Source organism: Dermacentor variabilis, unplaced genomic scaffold, assembly GCF_050947875.1.
Source record: "Dermacentor variabilis isolate Ectoservices unplaced genomic scaffold, ASM5094787v1 scaffold_12, whole genome shotgun sequence".
Lineage (NCBI taxonomy): Eukaryota > Metazoa > Arthropoda > Arachnida > Ixodida > Ixodidae > Dermacentor > Dermacentor variabilis.
In genome coordinates, this window is record NW_027460280.1 from 47,860,507 (window position 1) to 47,886,307 (window position 25,801).

The following is a 25,801-nucleotide window of genomic DNA, read 5'->3' on the forward strand; positions in this document are numbered from 1 at the left end:
CGCATTATGTAACATAGCAACTTATGATCGAACTACTGGATCCGCATGAAGAAGTTCTTACGCTTGAACTGCTCGTAAGAACCGATGCCAGCCAATCGTGATGCTGCACATATCATTAGCAAAGGCGACCAGCCAACGAAAAACAGCCGACATGAAGTAAACGCCTCGTGAATTCGAACCATCGGCACGTATTCACATAGAATTGTTCCGTAAGGGACAATTCTAGCCAATCCTTATGCTGAACATCCAAAGGCGGCCAGTCAATGGCCAAGAGCGCTTACGAAAGAAAAACTTTGTGAATTCAACCCTTGGAGCCTCTTGAGCCGAATTCATAAAAATTTTCATTCGTAAGTTTTCTTTTTCATTGGCCAGCTGCCTTTGGGTGTCCGGTATCAGGATTGTCTAGAATTATTTCTTACGAACAATGGTAGCATAAGAGCTTTTTGTGAATACAGGCTCCGACATGTAACTTGTCACTGAAATTACAAAATTCTCAAACTTCATTTATGTTGCTTATATAATTATTAGGAATTACTGAATGTCCTAGGTTTATCTAGATAGTGGCCAACGCAACACAGCTTGGTTCATCCTCTACACTGACACGACCTTTAACATAGTTGCGTCGTACACGCAGTGTATGTATCGTAGCATTGTCACATCGCTGTCGTCCTGTCAGCACCGTATTGTACCTCTCTGATAATTTTTTTTTCATGCAGCTATTTTTGGGAATGCTCCTTGATATGCACACGCTTGAACAACGATTGCGTTTCATATATGATTCTTCTATCTCTCGGGAATGCGCAACGTGCGTGGAAAGAGCTCGCTGCTCATAACGGTTCGTTGCCCAGCCGTGATATCAGAGGGCGTCCTTGCAAGGACGAGTGACAACACAGTTAAGCAGCGGACAGACAATCATTTGCTGGATACGAGCTGACACACACAATGTATTTGATTTTATCGGCTGTATAAGCAGCGTCGGCAGCATGAGTCACATTGTCGCTTGTCAGAAAAAAAAATGCAGCAAGGGCTATGTGCAGGTGACATACTTCAAAGCTAAGCAAATTGGTGAATGCGTAAGCAAACATTGTGTAGCCGCATTGAAAAGCGGGCTCGTGTCTCTCTCTCTCTCTCTCTCTCTCCATAGTAGTGGAAAACAACTTTACCTAATGACAGCGTAGGTGCACTGTAGCGGACTTATGTTAAGCGGGCATTTAAATCAATCGGAATTGGTACGTTGCTCTGATAACGCTATCTCTGCATTTCCTCGGCGGGAAAAACATTGCGTATTAGTGATGACCTGCAGGGTTTTTTTTAATTGTCAAATGAAACAGAACTATCAAATATATTAAACGGAGCTAGACATTTTCAACATTATCTGACGTCACGGGAAGTTCATGCAGTTCTTTCATGTGACCTGTGTTTCATTCCCTACGTTATTGTGGACGCACCAAGCACCCGCTCGCTTTACGATCTGGCTTATTTGAAACTCCAGTTCTAATCGCAATCCAGCCCAGCTGAATTATGTTTCTCCCCTGACTGCTACCTTTTATCACAGGAGTACGCATGTACAAATAAAGGTTAAACGTGACTTGCGACGAATAGTACGATTTTGTTTGATTTCTTAAAATATTGGCCTAGCATACAGTACCACATTTCCAGACTTTTTCTTACATAAAAAGAATATACTGCGCTCACTGCACGTCTGCTAATGGAAACTAACGAAACCCAATTTCCGCACGGGGACTCCGAAGTGATGCTTTCGACTGCTTGCTCACACATAGGCTCGATGATGATCGCTTCCATTAGCGTTCGTTCCGATGAAAGCATCTACCGAAAGCGACCGCTGAAAGGTTAAGATGTTTACACTGTCATTCGAGAAAGCTTTCACAAGGGCGAGTTTCCAACGCATGTGGCATAAGCCGGACATGGAGATCGATGCGATCAACTGGCGTTGAAGTTTAGTACGTTTGAGCCCGGAAAGAAAAAGAGAGCAGTTCCAGGCAGTCAGCCATGTGGGCAGCCTGCAGAAGTGAATCGAATGTGAGGAGCGGTCACTCGCGTCCTGCCTTGGACGATAGAGGAGCTGCGCAGTAGAAGCGAAGTCGCTGGGACGACCATCGATCGTCGTTCCCCAACACTCAGTCACTTCCGAACACCGTTTCGAAACGTCGTGTGTGGCGCTGGATTGACACATTTATCTGCTTTTGGCGCGACGACAATTTCGCGAACCATGTCGGCGGTCGAAAACTGGCCCCCCGCCCTGACCGAGAAGTGCGCTACAGAAAGCCGTGTGCAAAAGTGTGTTGGGGGGGGGGATAAAATATATAGAAGCTTTTTACCTCTTCCTTTGAGCTCAGCACAAGGATGGTTTGCGGTGGAAATGACGGTCCTCTCGCGAAATTCCGCAGTTTCCTCGAGAGAGACGGCGTCGGGGCGAAGCCGAAAAGCATAGGAGAAAGGAAGCGCGCGCCATTTCCCTTGACTTTGGATAAGGCACTCCTTATCGGCTTTGGAACGCGAGAAAATGCCACGGGGTCATCGGTGGAAAACACGAATGTGTTCGTGCCACCCAGCCTCCTCCCCCTACTCGTCATTAGCGTGGTTGACGTCACAGTATTTCTTTGCTATTGTTACTCATCCAATAACCGTCTGACCTTCCTCCCGTACGCGCTAAAATGGAAAGAAAAACACGCTAACCGGAGCGTCGAGCAAGGGGTGGTCTTAGTCAAGGTATGTAATAAACCAGGTTGGGGGGGGGGGGGTCTGTCCTGGTTTAAAATACCTGTACATTGTTTCAGACATAGACACGGAATCTGCACAATGGTGTTGTGGTCATGCTCCATAATTGCTGCGGTCGTTACACTTACGTGACCCTATCAGATAACCGTCGTTTCAAGTAACGAAGTACCTTGGCATTATCAGACAATGCATTTTTTCCGGTTATCGATGGCGGCTAAGTGAGCTCCGCTGTCGGGCGGAGAAACTATGCGGGAATGACCTGCGCAACGTTGTAGAGAACGGTAATTCGTACAGCCCTTACATATATGGGCAAAGCGTTCTTACGGCGACAGTCGTGCACGGTATACTTATATTAGTACATTTAATGCCGTTCATTATTTTACTTGGATGTAATCAATTTTGACATGCAATACATTACCGCTATTTTTCTTATTTTCTTCCTTCTTTTTCTGCCAAAACCCTTATCAATCGCAGGAGCCAACGGTATGCACCGCAAGAAATGGCGCGAGAAATTGTGATTCTTTCCGGTGAGGCCCTGCAGCTTCGGAATGGGAAACACACTGCATTTGTCGAACGCGAACATCTGTATGTTAATACTATAGATTTGACGCTGCATGCAACAATTTTTTTTTTCGTTGCACCCGCGGTCTTCAATCTTCTGCTCCCAATTGCACATTGGTAGCACATTGAAGTCGAGTGCGAAATAGGAAAGCAATGTCATTTAGCAACGACTGAAGCTTCATAGGCTCAACGGGCTCCATTCTCACAAAAACAACTCGGTCGCAGGCAGAGCACTTGCCGCTTTTCTTGGCAACGCCAAGGCAGTTGAAATAGATAACCCTCTATGTGAATATGCCACGAATATAACCCTCTATGTGAATATGCCTCCATATGCAGTAGCAATTAAAGCTGGCGGCCTCGCACAGTGAAGAGTTTCGAATTGTAACCATAAGTTGTCACTAAATTTATGCAGATCTGGGCCCGCATTGACAGAAATTCTCTTGCGTATAAGTGCCACCCACGATTGGCCGTCGCCGCCGCAATAGCCGTGTTATCATGCCGACTGCTATCATGTGCGGCGATGCCCCGAACACTTGGGCGTGAGGATGTGCCCTCACGCCAGAGAAGTATTGTGCCTGGTTTGGCATTACCCGCCGTGGTTGCTCAGTGGCTATGGTGTTGGGCTGCTGAGCACGAGGTCGCGGGATCGAATCCCGGCCACGGCGGCCGCATTTCGATGGGGGCGAAATGCGAAAACACCCGTGTGCTTAGATTTAGGTGCACGTTAAAGAACCCCAGGCGGTCAAAATTTCCGGAGTCCTCCACTACGGCGTGCCTCATAATCAGAAAGTGGTTTTGGCACGTAAAACCCCAAATATTATTATTATTGGTTTGGCATTCACACCCGAAGACGCAGTGAAAGAAAGAAGGAAAGAGCGAGCGTTCCTGGCATAAACGACGTGTACAATATAGCAACGTTCAGCTTGTAAAATGTGTGCTTTTGCTTATCAGAGGTAGAGGGGGAGGCACACGTACAGAACGCACTGACGGTATTACCGCAAGCAATAGGACAATGAACTACAGCAATGATCGTGCGAATAGCATAAGTATCGCAGAAGTCGAACATGCGATTTGTATGTCGTTATATATTTCCCCGTCCTGTGACCCTTATGTGTTGTGCAAGTTCTCAGAGATGCATAATCTTATCGAAAGCTCGAAAATTATTGCCATTGTTTCACAGAGGAAGCATACGTCATTTACGAGTGTGGGCTCAGCTATTCGGTGTTGCTCGTGATTGCCGCAACACACAAAGAGAAAGCACGACACAGACCTCGCACCCTTTTCAAAACACTTGCGCTATGTGCGATGATCACGAGGCGACCATGTGATAACTGCGGGTACATCTTGGGAGTGACTAATGCTTTCTGCAATAATGTGCAGCTATCGGGCCATTCGTCCTTATCAGCATTCGCCAATACAAAGGTGATAAGGGAATGCATTTCGTTGATGCATAAATTGTGCGAATGGGCACTTCGCTGCGCAAACAAATTTTCAACGTTTGCCGGCACGCACGTCGCAGCAGATACTGACTGCAGTTCGTGTGCTCCTCGAAAAAGTGGCGGAATCGCCAGAAATAAGCATAAAGGTAACCAAGAACGCGCATGCCCTCGAGCAAAGATGGGTGTAATAATAATAATAATAATAATAATAATAATAATAATAATAATAATAATAATAATAATAATAATAATAATAATAATGGTGGTGGTGGTGGTTGGTAGGAGGTAGGTGGGTAGATAGATAGATAGCAAAACTGTTAGACAAACACTCTGGAAAAACTGGCTTCTGGAAGCACAACCAGGCCGAGTATTTTTATGTAAGGATTGTCTTCATTTTCCATTCTTTTTCGTCTTCGTTTGCCCTCAGAAGTGGCGCCTCCGCCTATCCCTGAGATCAGCCACTCAGCGGGACAGACCACGAGAGGACGACGACGCCAGTCCTGACTGTGCGTATTCCAGAAAGTTTATTACCATGGAATGAAAACAAGAAACACTCACTTTTTCCCCGTCTCTCATTACGTATGATCCCGGGTAGACCACCATCACAAAGTCGCTGTGCCGAACTGACATGCTAACTTCACAAGTGTACAAGTTCAGGCCAGTTAGTGTAGCACTGTCAAGGAGAAAATAGCGCAATAGCGAAAGGCGGCAACGGCAAATATTGGAGGCGGCCGAATTACTAAGGCTGGGTTGTGACAGGCGTGTATGTAAGTGCACCTTCCACAGTTTTATCTTTGAATCAGCCGTCTGCCGCGTTACTGCAAGGAAAGACAAGGCATGCATAAGAAATAGATCAATTTCGTAATTCATCCAAGTGAGCGAGAGAGGTTTGACAAAGCGACGGTTTCCCGGCGTATGTCCAGTTGCGGGTTAGCGCTCGTGCCGTACGTTCCGTCTTGCTCTCCGCCCTGTCTATTACGCTATGTTATTCTTGTCATGCTAACAGTTTCCACGAAACTTTTGTTCCAAAGACCAGCGAAGGCTGGAACCGCCTGCCTACCTGCGTCGCCTCCATATCAGTAACTGCATCCTTCTGCGATTAAATAACTCTTGTAACAAACTGTGCTTGCTCATACACTTTTCTTTCTCTTCACCCTCCCATTATTCTCCGCAACGCATAATAAAATAAAATCGTACGAAAGCAACAGGTATACAGTATAAGCGGACGCTACGCCAGCATGAACTTTGAGCCCGCTTATAAACACAGCGTAATCAATCGACTGTCGATTAACCTATAGTGCAAGCTAGATACCAATTCGCCAAACTCCAATAGTCAATTTTTATGTGACATGTGAGATTAGCTCCAGAGACAACTGCTTGAAGCCGGTTAAGTCAGTAGGAGCTGACATATGCGCATTGTTGCGAGGTGGCATCGCTATCCAGTGAGGTTTTCGCTGTACACACGCGCTGCCAGCTCCGCGGACACTGCGACTTTAATTGGGTCACAAGACCCGCCCCGAAGCGCGCATCGAGAGAGATGAGCAGTGATAAATTGGGGCACTGGTTAAAATGAAGATGAATCGCTGCGGCACGCACCCCCTGTCAGCCGTTTCAAGGCGCGCTTATGGAAGACGGAAATGGCCCGGACGCTGCAGCAGCCGACCGAATGGTGCGCAAAGCACCGCGGCGACCGCAAACCGTACACAGTTTTTGTTCTGAATATGGGGGATGACGGGAGAAGTTGAGACAACGCGAGCACCGACTAACAACTCTGACTGGTCGACACAATGACGATTGGCACATTCTTCGCCTATGTATATCAGCAGATATATGCGTGCCTTTTCAAGTAAAGGTTGTTTTTAATGTGAAACATTTTTTTTTTTGACGAGGTCAACCCTGTTTTCTGCGACGGGTGTTTGGCCACTTTCGCAAAAACACGACAACGCTCGACACGTGCGGCTGAAATCAACTATCAACTTCCATGATACATACGCGCTGACATCTTAATTTTTAATAAAGGACCCATACACACGAATCGATTCTGTCGGTCAGCTGAAATGACAGAATCTATATATATATATATATATATATATATATATATATATATATATATATATATATATATATATATATATATATATATATATATATTTGCGTATGCATAGAAAGACTGACGTACCCATTGGATACACCCGTCGCGAATGCATTAACGGTTCGCTGCAGAAGACTGATACCGTTCATAACCATTTTCTACCAAACCCACGCATGTTTAGCGTTACGTTGATGTCAAATGAAGTTGAATCAGCTTAATTTTTAGTGGTCGTTCGTGCTGTTCCCAAGTATTATAGTGGATATGTAACAACGAGCTGTTTTTTAACCCTTCCGCATCATGTTTTCTCTGCTACAAAGATGCAGGGACCTTTAGTGTCTTCTTGTCGCGGAACTATGCTAGTAGTGAGGAAGCTGAGGTAACTTAACTGCGACCCTCCTTACCCAAATTCACGAGAAAGGCACCAATTCCGCCGGTAGGCAAACGCTGAACATATTCGAATAAACATTTATCGCATGGAGAAAAGCGCAAATCTAGTGACTCTCATAATTTTTATTTAAGCATGATTCTTGCGCTAGCGTAAGGACACAAGAGCAGGTACACAAACAAACAAGTTTGTACCTGCGAAGCGCAATCACTGCAGTCAAACCGTTGTTAGACACTGCGCTTCACTGGTGTTGTTTCTTCGTATCCTTGTGACCTCATACGCTAGATCAAGAAACTTAGAACTTCTCCAACTACATTTTAAAATAATTTACACCACCAAATGTGAATAAGGGTGTAAATCGATCTATAACTCACACCCTTACTCCCTTCTTAGGTGTAAGGGTGTGAGTTATACGCCGATTTATACCCTTATTCACATTCACGGGTGTAAATTATTTTAACGTGCAGCCCAGTTTCAAGCATTTCTGAGTTTTACTTAGCCGTCACAGCACCGACACATATCTGAGCCACAGACCTGCAAAGTTGCACTATCTCAATGCCGCAAACAAAACACATTGCAGCCCTGTTAGAAGTCCTTGAGTGGTAAGCGCTTTCAACATAATAAAATCATTTCTAACAAAGACATGTGTACATGACCTTTATTTTGGATATTTGACGTGTTTCCCACAAATTACAATCGAATGCCGGTGTGGCCTACAATCGCCTGTAACGTAGAAATTTGCATGCTTTAAATGGGTCTCTTTTATGTGCTGTTCAATTGAGAACTCGGCGCTTTAACTTTTCTTTAATTTTATGATTTTCGCCAATTTCTGCAGTATACGTAAACACCTAAATCAAATTATAAGCTTATCCTTCGGGCCTTTTTTTGTTGTTGTTGCTGTTAAACCAATTCAACGGTTGTCTAGTTAAAACATTTCCGCGTTTCATTTCTGACTGAGGGTGTCGAAACTAGAAGTTCGTTATCTCTAAAACAGAAACGAATGCTTTAAAAGAAAAAGAAGAAAAAACTGCAGAAAGAAGGCAATATCAAACGCGAGCCTCTTGGCCTTCGTACTGGATTTCATGCATATAGCAGTAACCATTATAATAGCAGGAAAGGCTGATAACGCTGCGGAGGCTACTGCAACTTTTCGCGCTAGCAGCATCCGCGACAAAAAAGAAAGGGGGGGGGGGAAATCCTGCATGCCTCATGGCAGCGGGAAATAAGGATGTGCTACGTAATTTGGAGTAAAGTTGACTTCGTACGTTGTATAGTCACTATACAGGGTGTTTTCTTTTCTGAGCTGCACCAATTTTTACATATTGCCTATGGCAGATAGCTCAATTCTAACCCTTGATCCAAATTACTCGATGATGCGGCAATTATTTCTAGGAGAAATCAAAATGATCTATGGAATAATTAACGCAATTACGCTAATTACCTTCTTAATTATATTACGCCACATATTTCTACCTAAGAATTATATCCGCCTAGTTCAGTTCCGAGATTTTAATTTTCAGTGTCCGACGAAATGCATTGGCGTTCCAGTTGCCTTATTAGGAATTGCTGTTTTATGCATTGAAGCACAAAAGTAACTGGAACACCAATGCATTTGGAGGGACACTTCGAAAATTAACAACTCGGAACTGGTGCTGTCCATAAAATTCGTTCCAAGTGGATACGCAGTGCGAACTAAGCGGATATAATTCTTAGATTGAAATATGTGGCATAAAATAATTAATTAAAGAGGTAATTAGCGTAATCACGTTAATTGTTACATTGAACATTCTGATTTCTCGTAGAAGTAATGGCCGCCTCATGGAGTAATTTAGATCAAGGATTCGAATTGTGCTACCTGCCATAGGCAATATGTAAGAATTGGTGCAGCTAAAAAAAAAAAACACCCTGTAGATGAATCAAGTGCTACGTAGAACACACCGCATGCAGTTATTAACCACGAAAAGGCAAGCTGAGTGACACGTTCGTACGACCGCACTCATTGCATAGCGACTGAAGTACACCGCCTGTACATTCGCAACCAAAACGTAGTGCATCGCACACAACAAGTTAAAAGCGTGCAAACACTATTTGAGGTAATATCAACGCCACATGTTGCAGTTCCTACACAAAAAGGTTAGTCGGTAAAATACGTCGCAGATAAAAAGCCAGTTCATTACGAAACGCGGGCAGCAATACAATTCTACGAAGGCCCTACTTACGCTGCTTTCGCAGCGCTGCCTGCTATGGGTGTGTTCCAATTCGTTCCCGCAGGCTAAGTATAATCTAACTCGACGTCTAAGAAGACAGCTCGTCTGCTACAGTCTGCGTACTGGAACATGAACAAGCCTAGACATCGCGTGCCACCTGGCACCGAAGTTCTCACACAAACGTAAACTGTGAACTTAATCTACGTAATGTAAACTTATCTGCGTGACTGCAGACGACACCGTCCTCACAGTTTGACGGCTCGCGCACATCGCTTTTCTAAAGCGTTTTCCCTCAAGCCTAAACAGCACACAATCTTATGGTTTCACACACCGGCCCCGCTTACAAGGGTTGCGCACAATCACGAGCTTTTTTCCTTTTTTTCCTTTCTTCTTTTTTTCAGTGCGGTTGCTTGACTCCACTCCGTTTAGCTACTCCCCATAGCAGCACTTGTCTGTTCGCTAGACAGCCACCGTACCTGCATCATTGCAGGTATACGGTGGCTATTGCAGGCTTCGATGCTGTCTCCTCGAAGCCGTCTTCTATGCCGTCTACGTCAGGAATGGAACAAGATTGCGGCTTTCCGGCGAAGACGGCAAAGTAGCTGTCTACGTCAAGGCTTGCTACACACCCCGTAAGTATAAAACACTGCTGGCAAGCATCTACCTGCAGCGTCTTGGTCTATTCAAGGCGCGAATGCGCGATAACTAAGGAAAGAAAAGGACAGACGCGGCAGCGAAGCAGGTACAGACGCCACAGAGCTAGCTCGGTTAAAGCGCTGCGGAGGCAGTACGACGAAGCGTCTGCGGCGCCGATACGTGCCGGTACGTCTCGCCACTCTTGCCACGAAAACATCTCGGGCTCGGAGGGTGCATCGCGAACACGTACTGCTACTCAGGCGCCGTGGAAAGGGAGACAATAGGCAACGCGAAAAAAGGTTTCGAAAGAAAAGAGAGCGTGGGTTGAGGTACGCTGCGTTCACGGGCTAAAGCACTCTAACCGATACAGTCAAGATAAAGATTCGCAAGTCGTCCGGGCACGCGGTGAAAAGCTTCATGAAAAAATCCTGCACTAATATTGATCAGAACGACGATAGGGGCGCAAGTACGGGCGCCGCGCGGGCCACGGGGCTCGCGCACGATCGCGCACTGAACGCTCCTTAATAGATTCTGATCTTGGATTTAGGAGAAATCTCTCTTCGTTGCGTTCGCGTCGGCGGAAAGCGGCAACAAAGAAAGCCCGGTGGACAAACGAAAAAAAAAAAATACGCGGTAAATATAAGACGCCAGCTGCGCTGCACAAGGGTAACGTGCGCAAATGCACGACGAGCACCGCAGGCATGCGGCCAGACAATACGCTGAGGCTGGCAAAATTTCAAGACGCCGCGCTCGACAAGCGCTGCGTCCGCCGTGTTAGGGTTAAGTCCGGTATCGCTATTCCCGCCAGTGACGAGGCCCACGGACCGGCCACCGATGTCGTCGCGGTTCCCTGGGCCGCTATTTTGTAGCGATGCCTTATGCCTTATTATATGCTATTCTTATCATCCACCACACACGGCCGCCTGATCCCGTTGACAATGTGGGCAGACCGTCGCTCTGACCACTGGCCAAGCGCGAAAAGCCTGAAAAGGCATAGAATCGGAAAAGGCATCGCTACAAAATACCGGCCCTGGGCTCGCCTGCAAGAGACCTTGCCAACGGTGCAGGCGACCAGAGTCAAGCCTACTCACCGCAGCTGACAGTGTCCTGGTCCTCTGAGTCCATGGTCGGTTGGTCGGCTTCCTGGCGCCGGTTGAATTCCATCCGCGCCTTCGCGAGACGCGCGCCTCTGGCCAACTGGGCCCGGGAGTCTCGTGGGGATAGCGAGCACCGGCAATTCACCTGCGCTGACAATGCTGCTGGGGCTGCGGGTCGCGCTTTGGCGAAATTTTCTTCCTCTCTGCACAACACGCGCAACCAGCTATGGCGCCGAAGCTCGCGTTCTTTTCCAAAGCACAGAACCCACCGCTGCCGCGGAAGTTTCGATGTGGCGCCACCCGCCGCTGCCGCCGTCGCCCAATTCTTTGTCTCTCTCTTTATAATTGTTATTTTAATTAGACGGTCGCTCCGCGTTCGAGCAAGCGGCGTCTCATTCCTCGAGAGGAGCGACGGCCCTCGCACGTGCCCGGCGTCGTCTGGTGCACGGCCGGGCTAGAACGTGCGTTCCAAACCGACCGCGGCCAGAGCTGCGAGCATAGAGAGTTCCGAGGGAAACAGCAGACGCGCCGTACGAGGACCTGGAGACCTTGCGCACTTTGAGACCCACTGCGCTGTGGTCATTGTATTGCGCTTGCTTTTTTTTTCTGTTAACCTGGTTTCTTCTTCATTTCTTTTCTTATCACTAGTAATGGTCACTACATGGCTCGTTATTAGGGTGCAAAGTTATTTATTTTTATTTTTAATGCGGTAGGATTAGGAGTGTCAAAGTTAAGAAAAAAGTGGATGTGAAGTGTGGGAAGCCGTTGACCTGGAAACAGTACATATATACGTATATATTTCTAAGAATAGAAGCACATAGGAAAAATAACAGGACTTTACTGACCGTGCGGCCGGCCCGCGGCCGAAACGTCAGTAAAGTCTTGTTATTTTCCCTCCGTGCTTCTATTCTTTGATCTTTTTCTGTGCTGGATCCTGTTATATTATGATTCACTAATATACGTGTGTCGAGTGAACTCCTGAACAACACTCTGCAGTGTGGTCAGCGTGGTATAAATCATAGATCCGTGACTTCAAAGAAACACGACGTAATGCTAACGCATTTCGCATGTTTTGTTATTCTTTTTTTTTCTCAAAAATTCGGCGTACTATTTTTGGTTTTTATTTCCACCTGAAGGTTCGGCCCTTTGCTGCGAATATATTGCTCTAGATGAACTTTCACACAACTTTTCTCGGTGGAACAATTTTTCGCGTCGAGTTTAAGGTTTTCTTTTTTCGGTGATGATCCGGTTCACTAATTGTCTTAACGCTAAAAAAACGCTGTCTGGCTGCACATTCTGCTCTTTGACGCTGTAGTTACATAGAACAAAGTTCTCGAGAAGCACTCTATAGCAGGGCCACAACGCCATACGGCATTGTGGCCCTAAAATAATACTTTAAATAAAATAATACTTTATTTATAGCATTATGCTGGTACAAAGATCTTACGGTTAGATACAGAGACATAGGTTACCGTAGGCGCTACCATTGGTGAACTTGCCCGGCTCATCCACCGCAGTGGCCTAAGCGCAAAGACTCCAAGAACCTGGGTGGGGGCTCCCCTGATCTCTCTGCGTACCACCCCCTCCGTACCAGCCCCTCCGCTCTCTTTTTGCTCCGCTTTCATCGCAGCGGCAGGCAAAACGGCCGCATGCTTGAATCAGGTTGTGCTTCTCGATGTTGTGCGGCTCTTTGTTAGTCTTCCTCTGGGTGACGCCTAAGACAGAGTGTGGTTGGCTTCGGCAGTTGCCATCACTGACTTTCCAAGTACGTCACTCAGGATGGCCTGCATTAATGGACAAACTTAGCCGTCCGAACATCGTTTGACCGCTGGCGCTGTTTCGTCCTCTTTGCTTCAGATAAGAGGTCGCTGTTAGTGTGCGTGAGCTCACTTCCTTCTTTTTCTTTGGCATAAAATTGTCGCGGTGGTCGGAAGAGTTATGCAACAGGCACTGCATGCGTTTTGATCTCCTGTGCTAGATTGGAAGTTACTACCTTGGAACAAAAGCACTAGGTAAGAGGCAGAGGTTCATGAAGACAAGATTAAGCACGAATACAGATTGGGTTAAATTGGGTAGCCGGTTTGAGCGGCTAACGAATTTGCGCAGACAATATTCCGAGTGCAGGTTCGCTTCGGAGAGATTAGCTTCCGGTAGACTGAATGCAGTGTGTGTGAAGTGATTACTTCCAGGTAGTGCACCGTCGGCAAGGACTTAGCCGAAATCTGCCGTGGGGCATGTCTTCTCTTGCTCCGCGGCCGAAAAATATTTACGAATACATACACTCACACTTTATAAATATAAAGAACGTGGGATCCCGTCATTACCCTGTGGTAGCGCAGTTGAATGCTCAATTTTCTTTTTATCAGAGTAACTTTCGAGTAGATTCATATAGGAAAGATTACAGCGCAGATCGCATCGCTGTCTCTCGTGAGCTGGCGATGAGGTGATGAGAAAATCGGGTTGCAGCTCTAAAGGCACCCGCTCCTTTCCTCCACGGCCTACTGAACGTCTATCTTCATCTGAAAATGCAAGTAAGTTCCTTTTTGGCGTCCATCGATCACTACTTCCAAAAAAGAAAGGTGACAGCGTATGTACATATAGCAGCGTAGCGTCCCCAGGCGAGTGCGCGTATACGAGCCCGCATCGAAGACGACTACTCCTGTGGTAAGTGTGTGAAATCAGGTGACCACTTCGTTGTCTTCGACAAGAATTGGTTGTTTTGAACAGTCGACGTGACTGCACACCGCCAGCGCCTGCGAGCCGCCAGACATCCGCTACGAGTTGCTCTTGTGCAAACACAGTCCTGGCGTAAGCGTGACCTCACGCGCCTCTGTAATGAACGTGATAACTCTGTGTTTGTTCGTGCAGACTTTGTCTCGTTTCGTGTCGCTTCGAGATTTAATGTTTTACAGCCGCCGTGCGTAAGGGAAGCTGCTTATCTCGAATACTTGTTGTCCACGACACACCCACAACTCAAGTACAGCCAGCCACTAAGCGTCTGTCATGGTCTTTTGAATCACCCGGGGAACGGATATGCAGGCGCCTTGTAGTTCATACTAGTGTACTAGTGCGATTCTTTGACGCTATCACCTCGAGTGCAGGTGATTGAATTGTTCATGAGGTGAACAACACACAGCAGGCGCTTGCAACTCTTCTAGCTGACGGTGGCAGTTTCGTTTGTAAAGCCAAGGCTGTATGCAGTAACTGCTATCGATTGCATACTTTTGCCTAGCTTATCGGCCGCTGATATTGGGAGTTAACGTACCTGTATATTTATAAGGTTGTCACTAACAAAAATCGATCCTCTAGCTTCCCCTTATTGTTCTCACTCGATATGAACAGATGCAATACTTAAGAGGTAGCAACGCGGAGCATGGGCCTCAGTGGAACAGGCCGGCAGTTTCGAACTCAGCGAACGATAAAAAAAATTGCGAAACTTATTGTGACAGCTTTCCGACAGCGCAAAGCACGAAGACGAAAAAAAAAAATACACGTACGACAGGTGGGTGCTGATACTGATCAGCGCCCGTCAGTCGTATCTGCCCCTTTTCGTCTTCGTCCTTTGCGGTGTCAGGACACCATGAGCAAGATGAACTAACTCGCCCAGATCAAGGTATTGTTGCTATCCCGAATGTTCGCTGTTTTCTTCGAAGGCTCATCTTTTTTTCTTTTTTCTTTTTTTTTACCGCAGGACCTTGAGTCAACTTAGGACTTTATTCGAATTCACGTTTTTTAGTAGCTTAAAAAAGGTAAATTATGTGGTTTTACGAGCCAAAACCACTTTCTGATTATGAAACACGCCGTAGTGGAGGACTCCGGAAATTGCGACCAACTGGGGTTCCTTAACGTGCACCTAAATTTAAGTACACGGGTGTTTGCGCATTTCGCCCCGTCGAAATGCGGCCGCCGTATCCGGGATATAGTAGCTTTTAGTAGCTCTTACTTTGGCAATGGTTCATGAAAAAAAAAAAAAGACGGTAAATTTACAATTGAATGTCCTGCGCAACTGTTTTTTTTTTTTTTTTTGCTTCTATCTCTGAAAAATGCACACTTTTGAAGTTTGGCTGTCGCCAAATTTCAAAACATGAAGAACGGTGAGGGATACAGCACGCTCGAACTAGACTGATTGATGGGGTTGCACGTCCCAAAGCAATACCTATAGGCTATGAGGAACGTCGTACCGGAGGGCTCCGGTTTAATTTTGGCCATCCCGGGGTTTTCTTTAAAGTGCACCTAAATCTAATACGACGAGCGTTTTCGCATTCCGTCCCCTTCAGAATGAGGCCACCGCGATCGAGAATCGAGCCCGCGACCTCGTGCGATCAGCAGCGGAACGTCATAGCCACTGAGCCAGCGCGCAGGTGTGCTTGAACTATTATCTCTTCCTCGGTGATGAGGTGAGGAGGAGTGCTAATGGCCCCATATCATGGTTTCGTTTCATCTGCTTTCTTTTTTTCCTTTTCTTCTTTCTTTTTGCAAGAAAAAGTGCTCGTGTAGGGAAAGGCTCATGTGTACACAACTACTATATAATTACATGACTCAGTACTTCTGTGCTTGAAATTTCGCGTATTATGTGATGCGCAGCAAGACGATAATTGTCCTTCACTTCTGGTGATCATATAGCAGCGCCGCACTTGAGTGTTCGGGAGCAACGAGAGAGGCGTGGCAAGTGGGAAACAGGGCCCAAGTCCTCTCTTCATCGACTCTGTGCCACGCACCCTCTTCTGAAAGTGCGATCGATGCTATGTAAAATATCGACCATATTAATTATTTTACACATAACACAAAGATTGCAAAAAACAGTAAAATAAAAAAACAGGAAAGAAAAAAAACAGTGCGGTCCCCCTTTCCTGACAATAATCAGGCTTGCACTATAGCATCACCGAAAACTTCCAAACCGACAAATAAGTAAGCGGCTTTGACATCCTAGCTAGTTACGTGAGATTTCTTTGTACAAGTCCCTATTATAGATCACGTTTTATATTGCAAAGAGTAGAGACGCAGCGTTCTCCTCAGTTACACAGCTCGGTCACCGTTAAAAAGGGGAAGGAAGACGTAAGCATGCTTCATCCTTTCGTTTTTTCATAATAATGCGAGCATGCGTGATAGCAGCAGCGCCTCTCCATGACTTACCACGGTCCGTCAAAACGCCGGTTTTTAGTACGAACTTTATCTTTTCATATTTGCCGACTCATGACGCCCACGCACCAAGGAACATGAGGCTAATCACATATAACGGTCAAAGAGGAAAGTAATGCTTAACAGTGACGAAATGCGAGTACCATGGTGTTCATCAGGCCCATTTGCCTTGCCTTAAGATGACGGGGCAGTCAGACACGTAGCCCGAGTGTCGCACGCAAGCAGATAGAACTACTCCTAATTTTGACGTATATCTCTTATGGTCGGTTTCTGGTCCCGTAATTATTGATTCCGAAAGAACTTAAGATACCAAAATGACGAAGTCAAACTCCATCACTGTTTTTCAGTCCTGCGAGATTTTTTTAAGATTCTGAACGAAACGGCTTTTCTGTTATGGAATTATTCGCTTTTCGTTCACCTTTTTCCACAACGCGATCTTGTTGATACAAAAGCCAACATCTGGTTCAGGCGGACCCGATAAAATGAATTAACTGCGTCCCCCAGTAGCCAAATAATTCATTTTTTTTTCGTTTTGGGCTCCTTCCGCTTCTCCTTGTTCTTACTCTGCTACTACTACTACCCGTAGTAGCATTACTACTAGTGCTAGTACTGGCAGTAGTTGGGGTCAAAGGCGAACGAAAACGGAAGACTAACGTAACAGGAAAGTCATTTTTCTCAGAAGCCCTAAAAAATCTTGTCTGCAGCAGCAAAATTATCATGTCCGATTGATTGATTGATTGATTGATTGATTGATTGATTGATTGATTGATTGATCATTCGTCTTTCTTACCATAAGCGAAGAAATCCCTCTGCCTTCTACCTGGTCCTTCTTTCGTACATTTCAGACGGCCCGACAAGCATTTCGCCGTCTGTTCGCATTTCTGACGGAGCGAAGACATATTCAATTCGACATCGCTCAGAGGTGTCGCGTTCTTGCGATTCACAATACCTTCTAGGCCTCTCCGGCGCAACTCGCGGGCGCAACTCGGTGGAGCACGCGCGCGTACGAGACGCGAAGGAGGCGCGGGAGGCGGCAGAGGAGAGGGCCCGAGGGAGAGTTGCATCCCGAGCATCAGCCAGGCGGCCGCAGCGGTGCGGGACGCCCGAGAGGGGCCCGACCGTCACCCCGACCGGCCGCATCTTCCCCGTGACGTCACCGCCACCCTCTCTCCCAGAGGAGCGCTTTCCCCCCCTCTCTCTCTCCCGCGGGTCCCACGCCGGCGCGCGCGCGCGCGCGTACGTTGCTCGAGCGAGAAACTCCGCGGCCACCGCCGGTCCCGCCAGTTACGATCCTGTGCTCCGCGCGCTCGGCAGCAGTCCGACGTACGCCTGCTTCTTGCCCCGGCGTCTCCGCCGCATCCCGGAGCGCGGACTCGCACGCGTGCTTCCGTCGCGCTTTTGTTGTTTTGTTTTTGTCTACCTGGATTACGGCCCGAGCCTCGTGCCACTTCCTCTGCGCCGGTGAGTTTGCACTCTTTTGCTTGGCAAGACTTACCGCGAGGACTGTCATCGAAAATGTTGAACGCTGACAATGATCGAAGTACGCTCTCGCACTCATGAGCCTGCTTCGTTCTGAAAACACCCATTTATATTAGACATTGCACGTCTCCGGCTTCCGATTCGCGTCGACAGATGTTTGCTAGAGCCTTCGGTCTCGGAATGCGCGTTGTCATTTTATTGTGTTCGCTAGCTGTCATTCAGCAGCAGCACACTTGCGTTATGTTAAAGGGCTTATCTGTGACACGTTTGCGAGCGTTACGTACAAACTGTCATCCATATTCAACAAATACATATGCCTCGTAAAGTCAATAACGCCATCTGATACGTGGGAGAATGTGGGTTTTTTATATGGAATCTCATGTGTTCATATTCCCTAGATTATCGGGTGTAGGAGTTATGAGCTTTTTGGGAAAATTTTTAATCGAAAGAAAATATTTAAAGGTACCACTTCAGTGTCGTGTCCGCGCATGGCTTGCGCACTTGATTGCTGTTATCTTAATTTCATTTCTATGCATTCTTTTAAATCAAAGTTTGAGCAGCGGAAGAACGTACCACATGGCTTCGTAAAGCTTCAAACGGAGGTTTTAAACTATTAATCTGCAATTTACTCCACTAATTCAGACAACTCGCGACAAGCTATAGTGAGACTACGTTGAGTTACCTTGAAAGGAAGGAAGTGGTGGTAATCTTGCAGCGTAAACGTCGATTCGCGGCCTCGCTTGGCAGCGTTCATCCTCTCTGTAACAATTAACCGACGAAGCAACCATGTCTTAGCTGCTGCGTAATACGCTCGGGGTGCGACGCGTAATGAATTCTAGCCTGACTAACACCGTACTGAGGGAGTATAATAATCCAAAGTTTTCTCTGCGGGTATCCAATTTAAATGCTTCCTAAATGCGATGAGACCTAACAGAATAAGGGTGCTATAGTGTTTGTCGATGTTTTCAATGTCAGACACAGTAAACAAAGGTTTCCATTTTTCACTTCAAGGTTAGTTATGTGGCATTTGTTGCACGGACTGAAGATTTGCCCGACGGTTTCGCGCTATTCCCACTTGTCATATTTATTTATTTATTTATTTATTTATTTATTTATTTATTTATTTATTTATTATTACCCTCACGGCCAAATACATTAAAGAAGGGTGTGGGTTACAGCAGATGAGAAAAGAAACAAATGTAAGCAGTTAGAACGTTTAAGTGCAAAGGTTTCTGATTATACATTTTTAGCTCATGATAAATTGGTAGCAAACTAAGACAGTAAAGCGGTAAATGCAAACGCACTTAGGTTACAACCATACAGTAAACAACAACAGCCAAAAAAGCTTCAATTGCACAATGTTAGCCAGAGCTACTCGAAATCTTTGGTCATCGTAAATGGGTACGACTTCATCAGTAAGATGGTTCCATTCCGTGGATGACCGCAGAAGAAATGACTGTAAAAAAGTTTTAGTGTGACATGATTCAAGGCCAACTTTATAACGGTGGTCGATTCGAGGCGATACGTATTGTGGCTGAAAAATGAAATCGTTGCGGAGTGTTGAATGATGGCATAATTTATGAAAAAGAACTAAACGTGCGATTTTACGACGAGAAGAAAGTGGGGTAAGTGAAAGGTTGGTTTTCATGGCAAACACACTTGCAGTTCTGTTGAAATTACGTAAGATGAAACGAACGGAATTATTTTGCACTCCTTCGCTAGAGGTACGCGAAAAAAGCTTTTCGCGTCACGTCGTAATATCACTCGTGGCATCGAACCATGGAAATATGGCAGTTACGCGCTAGTGGGACACATCGGTAGCCACGCGGTAATAACGGGAACTTCGTAGTCTCATGCTTATTACTCAAGGAGCCAATAGTTGAGTCAGTTTGTAAATCCTTGGGATGACCCTATGTTTTTAAAGCGAAGTTTTCTTTGCCCGAGGTTATTCTAGGATTGCATTGTATGCCAAGATGTGCGTTGTTTTCGACGCCCACAGTTGTTTTAGAATAGCCGATGTCTGCACTAAGACGCAACAGAAATGAGTTAAAGTTAAAAAAAGAGATGAGGAGAGATAGAGAAGTGATAAGGAAAAAGGCAGGGATGTTAGCCAGGCTAAGCATGGCTGACTACCCTACAATGGAGAAGGGGGTAGATCAGAGGAAGGAGAGAAGTCCCCAGTATCATCGCACACACACGTAACGAATTGTTCGTCGTTCAGTTCGCCACAAGCGGTCATAAAGGCTGGCGCATTTCAAAAAGCGCAGCAGCGCTTTTGTGGCTTTCCACGTCGCAGTCGCACTGGGTCGCGGTCTAAAAACGCTTCTCATTTAATTTTCCTAAGGCTGTCCGAACGACAAGCCCCTTATAAAGTTTTAGAGCCTCCGTCCAGAGGCGGCGTTCCGACGTTTGTCTCGACGTCTGTTTCGACAAATGTGCTTGTCAGGACATTCTGAAGTCGATGCCTGCAGTCGAAGTCGGTGCTCTGAAGTTGAACTAGGCCGCTACCAATGCTTACACTTATGACTTTAAATATTTCAGGTGCACCGGTCAAGAACAACCCAGTCCGTATATATATATATATATATATATATATATATATATATATATATATATATATATATATATATATATATATATATGTGTGTGTGTGTGTGTGTGTGTGTGTGTGTTACCAGTGCGTTTGGCCACTGTGTCGAAATTGTATGCATAGGGTCGTAAAACCTTCGATACTAACACCAAGTCTCAACTTTACCATCTCTTCTTCCGTTGTGTGTTGCGCTACGCAAGTCGTACTCGTGTAGCTTTATCCTCTGCCAAATCATACAGTGGCAAGAGCGGGTGACATGGCTCCCAAATGAACTCACGCAAAGCAAGCCTGCATTCAAATGCATGGTCAGACAACTAAAATCACATCCCGTTTCTTAGACATGATGGCCATTATTTATTATGCGTTAGGAAATTACGAATTTTACTGCTCGATGTCTTCAGAGGTGCATGTGTGACAGTGCCAGGCTGTTCGCTTTCGCGCCTGGCCCTGGGTGCACTGGAACAAGCAGCAAAGGGGAAACCATTCGGTCTCATGTGCTGGCGAAGAGAGACACGCGCTTGCTATTAACAACCAGACAATGTCAGGCGTGGGTGGGAGGATGGTGCGTTTGCCGGGCTGACAGTTGAAGATACATCTCGCGTCCTGCGACCAGCTCACACATGCCCAGGATGCGCGACCAACGTATACACCGAAGGTATGCCGCTATACTTACAGACACCTAAGCGTGCGGCGCGACTTAGACAGGGAGTAGAAGACGTAAAATTTGATTATTGTCTCGCAGGTGGTCTGAGCGTCGGAAACAATTTATAAGCAGTTTAGAAAGATTACTATATGCGTACCCATACGACTTATTTCAGCGCTCCTATTTCTTCTTGTCAAGCAAAAAATGAGTTGACATGTTACTGACAGTTATAATCAAGGGCCGAATTCGCAAAGATTTTCGCCCGTAAGTGCTGTTTTTCTTTGGGATTCGGTAATAATTCTGTCCGATATCGCAATTGGCTCTTGTACGCGCTCTTGTACGAACAGCTCCAGCGCAAAATTTGAGCCCAGGTGTTAAATACAGCATCACGGAATAGCTGAGCTGTCACTTTATAGTGCCACATTGGAAGATACTTGGAATAGAAGCATAGCATGCGTGCACTACGAACAGTGAGCTGTACAAAAACAAATAAAGCACATTGTACACGTCTAAATTTGCGATGTCACGAATAATAATTCAGACATGGTCATGCCACTGAAGCAGTGGCACACTATACGCTGTTCTTTGAACCTAGCGCGTTTTCATGCGACTAGTCTTCTCGCGTCACTGAAAGTCTATAATTGACGTCATATTTAAAGCGAACGTACTGTACTGTAAGCTATAGCAACAGCGTGAAGTCACTCTTGGGGCTCCTTCGTTGTTTGTTCTGTAATCGGTCTCCAGCCTACAGTAGGCAAATCCATTACTTCGTTCATTAGGAGCTCTCACCACCGAGATTACTTCGAGCACATTCCAACTGGTGCCGCCTAACGTACACATTAACTAAAAAAAAGCTTCTGACGTCGCAGACCCTACGCCACGCAAAATCCCTCATGGATATTGTTGTTTTTTTAGATGCTTGCTCATCGATTACAGTCAATATGTACAATTCGCCTATGTCTTTGTCAACATACCAGTCAGTTACATAACTTGAAACTTACGGCACATTTCTCCCCGCCTTTCCTGTCTTTTATATATCTCTCTCTCTCTCTCTCTCGCTCTACAGCACATTTGGTTCTTTGCCTCCTCGCACTGCTAGACGTTTTCCTTTCTTCTTTCTTTTCTTTCTGTTTTTTTTTTACCGTCGTATACTGAAATAATGCCTGAGGCATTCCGCCACCGATCAAGAAGGGTGAATTCGATTACCTTGCACAGAGGTAATACCAGTGCATTGAAATGTCCACCCTGTCGCAAAAAGTCGAAAGGCCAGCGTTTTCGTCTCTGTAGCGTGTCAACTACTGTATACGTGTGAGTTACAGCCGCCGGCCTTCGTTGTAAGCGTGACTGATGGCCGGCGTGTGTGCACACGTAAGCCGGCGAGCGCAGCGCAACCACCCTTCTATGGTGTTGATTTTGTTGCCACGTTTATCTAAGTCGCGAAGGCGGTGACCTTTATACAAAAACAAAACGAAAAACACTCGTGCATGCTGAATGTTATTACTGTTCTCGTTATTTTCCTTAGTGAAAAAGAACGTACTGCTACTCTCGAAGTGCGCCCACATTCACAAAAAGCTCTTGCGCTGGAATGGTTTGTAAGAGAAAATTTCATCCAATCGTGAGGCTGGACATATTAGAGAAGGCTACCTACCAATGGCGCACTTACGAATGAAAAAATCCGTGAATTCGGCCCATGGAACTGAATTCAAAAAGCTTTGCGTTCGTAAGTGCTTTTTGCCATTGGCCGTTCGCCTTCACTGATAGTATATCTAGCATCAGAATTGGTCGGAATTTTTTCTTATGAACAATTCTAGAGTAGTGCATTTTTGTAAATACGGGCCCTGGGCTCGCATTCGCAAAGTCCCCCCCCCCCCCCTTCTCCCTGAGACACGGCGTGTGATATTGCAGTCGTTACTTCCTTTTCTAAGCGACCCAAAAAATGGTCAGCAATATTTGAACCGGCCCCCTCATTTGTCCCCCTCCCCGCACGGATGAATTCCCTTCCTCAGGGTGGAAACATTTTATTATTATTTTAACAAATGTTTTAACAACAGCACAAAATGCCCTTACGCTGCAATCGTTCGTAAGAGAAAATTACAGGCAATCCTGAAGCTTGACATCTTATTAGCGAAAGCAACTGACCAATAGCCCAGAGCACTTAGGAAAGAAAAGCTTCGTGAATTGAGCTTCCGTCTCTTTATACGCGAGCCATCTTGTATTGATTATCAAGACGAAAGACAGCTTCTCCTCTACATTTTGTCGACTCTGTTGTTCTTTCGCATGGCTGCCTCACTATGAGAATAGCGCTGCCTTGCGTGCTTCCTTCCCCCTCCCCCCCTCGTCCCCATCTCCATTTTACCTCCCATTTAGTTCGTATACTTCTGCCGTGAAAATTTTTACTCATCGAAGGTCTATTAAGATTCTGGCTACCATTTCGATTGCTGGAGTGGGTCGTTTTTCTTAGTTTCGTTTCTCTCTAGCTTGACGAGTGATAGCCTCTTCAACACAATTCGACTGTGGCGCATCTTTATGGCGAGAACTAAGCACCTTGCTTCTTTCCGCTTAACAAAAGCTAATTCACGACTATATGAATGATCTAACAGGATAGGAAGCACTGTTGAATTCTTTTATGACTGTCGCAAGCTCGCCGCGTCGTACAAGCATATACTTGTTTTCTTCGCTTTCAACTGGACAGGGCATTCACCTCTGACGCCGTCTTATTACTCAGAAGAGCGGTGGAAGTCTATGCAGCCTTCTTGCTCATGATACTGAAGGCCCATGCACTGTGAAATACGCCCCATGGCAAAACGTCGTTTCCTCAGCGAGCAGCAACCAGGAGGAAATTATCTCCTCTGACGCCGTGCGTGCGTCAAGGATCCTGTTACGCATAATGCGTGCCACTCTAGTTTCCTCGGCGCCGCCAACCGCGCAGAGTGTGTGCGTGCGTTTGCACAAACAATGCTTAGATCATGCGCAGATGTTTGGTGCCGTTGTTTAAGGAGCCGTTAGAGCCTGCGGGCACGTTTCGTTATTCTCTCCAGTCTCGGTCCCAGTCGTACCGCATTTTTAGGAAGAACGCCGCAGCGTCTCTCTGTGGAAGCAAAATTCGTTTCTGAGTGACAACTGGACGTTTGAGCTCTGTGTTCAAGTAGCTACGACAATAATTAATTTGGGCACCTCCGGCTCTGTGTACTGAATCTTAGGAAGGCTGGCTACGATGATTGATGTTTCTTAAAAGTCCAAGGCCAGGACAATGGCCATAAGAGACACCGTATTGGAGGTCTTTGAATTATCTCACGTTCTTTAACGTTTACACAAAGTTCGGTACGTGAGCCTTTCTTTTTTTTTTTTTCATCACGCCCTTTGGAATGCGACTACCACGGCCGGGAATCGAACCCTCTGCATCGTGCTCAGTGACAGAAAATGAGAGACGCAGTGACTACGCGACACCAAGCATTCGGAACAGCAACGTGGCTGTGTATGCCTTCAAAATGAGAAAGTACTTTTTTTTTCTGAAATTCACTGCACCTATCACGAAAATCTTAAAGGCATATATTCTGACTGTTCTCTTAATTTCGTTTACTTCTTTTTTTTTTTTTTTTACTTTCGAAAAATTGCTGTATAGCAAGACTACTTCAAGAGATGGACATTACTTGAATGACAAGTAACAATATGCCGTAAACTAAATTTATAATTATTTACACATTGTAAATGGTATGCACAATCGAAGCCACTTAATCTTCCAATTAAGGTGAGCTCGCTTAATGTAAATCTCAAAACTGTAGCGCCCGTTTTAGACATTCTTGCACCGAGAGTTTTCAACGAGAGTCATTGGCCTTCTATGTAGCTTTGTTCTGGGGGCGTAAGGAACAGTTTCTGATAAAAAAATAAGAACTAGCAACACCGATGGCATTTCACTGCGATTTTGGGAACACATGCTTGAAAATGGCAACTGTAGTCTCAATATTGTAAACAGACAAGCCTTAGGCATCGACTGGCTTTCATTCTGCAATTGCAGCACGTATGCTAAGTAAGTCGTACACTTAAGCGGCGAAATTATTTTCTTATTTAGAAATTTCGTTCTGATTCAGCATAACAGGTAATGTCCACATTTTCATGTAATCCAATTGAATAGTCGTAACAGCTCTATTTGCCCCATGCGTGTGAATGCGTCAGTGGTCGCGCGTGTTTGTGTACATGTGTGTTCGAAAAACAAAAAGACTAGCGAAGAGGGACAGCGTGTGTATTAAGCTCCCTTAGATAAGTACCTCTTTCCGAGTCGGTGCATGGAGAGTTTAATCTCTGAAATTATTTGCTCTCTTCTAATTCTCGGTTCCCTTTCCATTCCTGTCAGTATAGCAGCACTGTATACAGTATTCATAAGGGCGGTGCGCCTTTCAACAACAGACCTTTCCTTGTATCGCTGTCTGAATTGTGAGGGAGGCAGTACCCTGGAGCGAAGGTCAGTCACTCTCGATGCAGCAGGCTCAGCTTAAACGAAATTCCAAGGTCACACAAACTCTGTCCCGTTCCAAAGAAGCTTCGCTTAAGCGAAGTAGGCGGTTTTGTTTACAAAGCACAAAGTGCTGATAACGTAATTTAGGTGAAGAAAGAGACTCTGACGGCGGTTATAAAGCACCCTAAAGCTTTCCTACCGCTGAGGTGCGTCGAAGTTAAACGTTGCAAATACGAAGTTCTCGAGCTATGCTCAGGTGGCAGTTCGTGATCGTATATGGCCGGCACGACCTTTCTTGCACCTGTGTAATTGTGCGCACATAATTTTTGCCCTGCAGGGTT

At 45.8% G+C, this 25,801-nt stretch overlaps 2 protein-coding genes across 3 annotated transcripts in view; one reads left to right on the forward strand and one right to left on the reverse strand.

The window, feature by feature from the left end:
* LOC142566095 (uncharacterized) overlaps nucleotides 1-25,801 on the reverse strand; it is a 155,032-nt gene that overhangs the window by 78,804 nt on the left and 50,427 nt on the right. The window contains exon 2 of the mRNA XM_075676863.1: nucleotides 11,151-11,301. Within this exon, the coding sequence (XP_075532978.1) occupies nucleotides 11,151-11,301 (151 nt within the window). The remainder of the gene's footprint in view (nucleotides 1-11,150; nucleotides 11,302-25,801) is intronic.
* Nucleotides 17,548-25,801, forward strand: part of LOC142566094 (fibroblast growth factor receptor 2-like) — a 90,544-nt gene continuing 82,290 nt past the window's right edge. For both annotated transcript variants that reach the window (XM_075676860.1, XM_075676862.1), the window contains exon 1: nucleotides 17,548-17,756. The gene's annotated coding sequence lies outside the window, so the exon portion shown is untranslated. The remainder of the gene's footprint in view (nucleotides 17,757-25,801) is intronic.